The sequence below is a fragment of the Cyprinodon variegatus genome, unplaced genomic scaffold (genome assembly GCF_000732505.1).
Source record: "Cyprinodon variegatus isolate N-32 unplaced genomic scaffold, C_variegatus-1.0 Scaffold342, whole genome shotgun sequence".
Classification (NCBI taxonomy): domain Eukaryota; kingdom Metazoa; phylum Chordata; class Actinopteri; order Cyprinodontiformes; family Cyprinodontidae; genus Cyprinodon; species Cyprinodon variegatus.
In genome coordinates, this window is record NW_015150795.1 from 429,484 (window position 1) to 433,715 (window position 4,232).

Here is a 4,232-nt window from a genome sequence, read left to right on the forward strand (position 1 = left end):
TTTATTAATTTGAATAAAATATTGTGACACGTTTATCCTGCAGTGCTTTCAGGGAAGATGGCACATGCTAGCTCCTGTAGCATTAGTTCCTTCCAGCCAAAACAGCAACGAGTAACATTGAAACTTTTTCACACCTGGAGCACACTGACGTCAATAAAAAAGTATAAATAATACAAGGTGTTAAAGATGAGGAGGAACAAATGGAGGAGGAGGATAGATGGCTGAAGTAGCTTTGTGTGGCTTCTGCTAGGAGATGCTAACCAAGATAGAGAATAGCTTCAGTTTGTAACTGAGACTTTTTATGGTTAGGATCAGAAAGAAAACATTTTCTCAGATATATTATTAAAATTAGTTACAACGCCTTAAAGATGTTTCATTGTCACTTTAAATGAGCGCTCATTCTCCCCTGATTTGGTTTTGATTTCACATTAGCTAAGGCTAACCATGTTAGCTCTAGCTAATATGGTTAACAGTAGATCAAAATCTGATCACATTTGTAAAAAAATATATACATTTGTTGAACTAAATATAAGTTTTTATGTATCATAAACTATAATTTTTAAGTTAATAGTAAAATGTAAGTATATTGGCCCGACATGTTCAAGTAGACGTGGATCCTTTTAGGAAATTACAAAAATATTTGTGTAGTTTCTGTATTTACTAACTATTCTTGTGTGATGTTAACACTTCTTATATGGCATGACTTGTTTAGGTGTGAAAAAAATAAAATAAATTAGTGAGTTAAAAATTTTCAAAGCACACTTTATTAATGCAAATAAGCAATAAGCCAGTCCATTATTGAGTGAAAGCCAACACCCTCCTCTATCTCACTTTAAGCCTTTATTTATTACCCCAAAGCACTTGCTTGACTAAATAATGCTGTAATAATGAAGACTGACAGGTATAACTGTGACCGAAGTTTCTACCAGTTTATTACAGAATATATGTGGAAGCTAAGAGAACAGAATAGCTGAAAGTATCCTCAGAGGTGGGGGGGTATAAAAAGAGTCAAGAAAGTGGCAAAAATACATCCATAAATAGGAATATGGAAACAAATATTAGAACCACAATCCTGATTCCAATAGGAATCACTCAATGATGAGTTTGACCAACTGTAATGGCAGCTGGTCAGAAACTCATAATTTAACTACACTGAGCGGGAGCATGTGACTCTGAAATTAACAACCTTCAGAGAGGATGTCGTCACTAAGAGAAGATTCCAAATGAGATATCTTCAGCATCAGTGATGTATTTCACGTAAAAGCAGAGAAACAGCTGTAATTTCCTTATATGTATACTGATTTCAATCAATCAATCAATCAATAATCTTATTATCCCTAAAGGCGGGCATACACTGTACGATTCTTTGCCCTTTTTGGATAGATTCTCCAGTCATGCGAGAATTTTCCGATAGGCCCTACTTTCAGCCTGATCGTGCGTCGTGTAGTGTACAGGGGGTAATGAGGGGCGATCAGCCTCTCACGACCACCTCCCGATCAGGAATCATAAAGTCGGGAAAAAAAATCAAACATGTTTGAAATTTAGTCAATCGCTCAGTGCGCAAACAAGGATTTTTTTTCTTCTTCTTCCTCTTAGATGAAACACAGAAACATGGCGGGGGTGTGGTTGAAATTGAGTTCTTTCTGTAAAATTGACAGACCGTAGTAGCCATGTTTGCTCAGCTGTGTTTTTGTCCAAAAAAATCGTCACCTTTTCTTTTTAGATCTTTTAGAACACAAAATTGCACAAATTGCAAAGGCAGCACGTTTCACTCTAATAAGCTTCATGCTCCTTTTCTACATGTTTGGCTTCCAGATAGACGAGCCCGAGTAGCGCCATTTCACTGTGGTCCGACATGGTTTTTAGACGTATAGTGCAAGCAGGTAAATCGCAACATAGCGTCAGGCCACAAAGTATGAGAACATACATCATGAGCTGTGAGCTCACACTGTCCGAGAAAACTCTGTGGTTTCCTTGGACAGTGTGAGCTGTAGCTTTGTGCAACAATTGAAAAAAATCGCACAGTGTACGCCCGGCTTAAAGACAGCAATTGTTGTGTAGCATAGTAGATATAAAAACACAGTCAACCCGACATTAATGCCATACCGAAAAACAAAGATCAGATCATATAGAGCTACATTGTGTAACTTTTAGCCACTAGGGGCACTAGCAACATTGACAGGCACAAAATTAAACCCTTTCTCCCAATGTTCTGTAATCTGATATCCAACCACAATGGATAAGCAGGCTGAGAATTTATGGAATTCCTTGTAAAGGTAACATTAACCGCTCTAGATTAAATCCTACATCCCAGAACGAAAAATATGTCTGATCCGGTAAGCCTCATATCTGTTTTGTTGCACAACAACAGCTTTCAGCTTGGGTAGCTGCGATGTTTAAAGGGAGCTCAGACGGCCATAAAGCGGCGCTCTGGGTCACATGACGCACTCAGTGATGGAACCAATGGATACGCACCAAGTGCTGTACATGAAAAATCATTTAGTATATATGAAATGAAGCTAATACTTGGGTCAAAAGTTACACAGTGTTGCGTGAAAATGACAGAAAAACAAAACGTCAGAGAAATTTCTGACTGTAGGAACAAAGGATTGTTTTAAATCTACACCTAAAGGTAGCTGGAACTAATTACTAAGATGTTCTGCTCATCTTTTAGACATGGTACCTGGTCCTTTTCAGCAGAGATTGATTAACACAGTTTTTTTAAGGGAAATGCCAATTATTTTGACATCAATCTAATTCATCCAGATTTTGTACTGCTGGTCATTTTTTAGGTTGATTCTTCGAGCCGTTTCTTTTTTTCCTCCAATACATGATAAAATGTCACAATGATAAATGTTACACAAGTCTCAAATTAAACAAAAAAAAAACTACAAAAAAAAGAAAATAAACATGCTAATATCATCCGAAATTATTGATGGGCCGAAGTGTTGGTCTGTTTCTACTGTACAGGTGAGGAAGCTCCTTCAGGTTTATTTAAACCATTTTGGTGAATGTTTTTCTTTATTGTGAAGTCTTTCCTAACTTTGACAGATAAAAGTTCAAACCAACAGAAAAAGTTGAAAAGAACAAGAATAAAACATCTGCATAAAGATGGGATTGACCGTAAAAACCCAAAGAGAGTCCACATACGGTTAACAGGTCATCCTGTAAGCGAAGCTGCTCTGTTTTATCCCTCTTAGCGTGCAAACTCTCTCTAGACTGGGAAGTGTTGGCAGCTTTTTGGAAATCCACAATGAAAGGATCCACATGCTACATGGAACAAACTTCCAGGTGATCATTTCCAGATTATCACTACTGGTGAATGTTAATCCATGGCTGCCTAAGGCATCAGCTGACCCTCACTGGCAGCAGAGCTTCTCTCTCCATTTGTCGCTTTGTAAAGCCCGGCAGACCCATCATCCACTGACAGGATGTCATTATTCTGTATGTTCCTTATCAGTAGAACACAAACTCACTCTATCCTCAAGCAAACATGATAAAAGTAAGAGGCTTGACGATCTGATAGGCGCAGTGAGTAAGGGGCCTTGTTTAGGCATCATTTGATAATTATTCCTTAAGAGCTGCAACGCTTTAGGCCCTCATGCAAACTGTTTGGACCTGATGCTTTGATGAACTGTCAGACATCTGCCCGTTCTTTGGTTTTATCTTTATTTAGAAGGTGTATGTAAAAAAACAAAAAACAAAAAAAACATGTAGACCCCACGGAGGAGTTTAGGCAAGTTGGTTTTAAAACTATTATCAGGCAGTTACATAAGAGTTTTAAAAAGCAAGGGGGGTGTATTGAGCTACAAAACGGTGCAGGACTTCTTGTCCTTGAAGGGGTTCTCTGAAGTCGGGATGCCCATTAGCAGAGGGTCGTTCTTGGCGTGCTCTCCACAGTAGCGCATCAGGTCCGATGAAGCCTTGGACACCTGCAGGAAGCCAATCCACATTAGAGATCCTTAAAAGATATTAACTGTCAAATACATTTTTTCTCATATTTTCATAAACTGCACTTCTGAGAAAAATCTTTGAAATTTAGAAATCACATCGATATCCCTGAAAATCAACTGACATCTAATGTTTTTAGATGCCAAGAAATAGGTAAACAAAGATGCCTCTCTGTCTGCACAGATGAGACAAAAATGTACCTTAATGGTTTAAAGGCAGAGAAATGTGTGGCAGGACACTTATGCTGCGTTCACACCGGAAGGCAGCAGGCGCGGCAGAAG

General features: G+C 38.4%; 1 protein-coding gene across 2 annotated transcripts in view; it reads right to left on the reverse strand.

Annotated features, from left to right (window-relative positions):
- Window positions 1-1,716: 1,716 nt before the first annotated feature.
- LOC107091525 (guanine nucleotide-binding protein G(I)/G(S)/G(O) subunit gamma-12-like) overlaps window positions 1,717-4,232 on the reverse strand; it is a 62,749-nt gene continuing 60,233 nt past the window's right edge. For both annotated transcript variants that reach the window (XM_015385505.1, XM_015385506.1), the window contains one exon: window positions 1,717-3,932. In XM_015385505.1, the coding sequence (XP_015240991.1) occupies window positions 3,807-3,932 (126 nt within the window). In that variant the 3' untranslated portion in view covers window positions 1,717-3,806. The remainder of the gene's footprint in view (window positions 3,933-4,232) is intronic.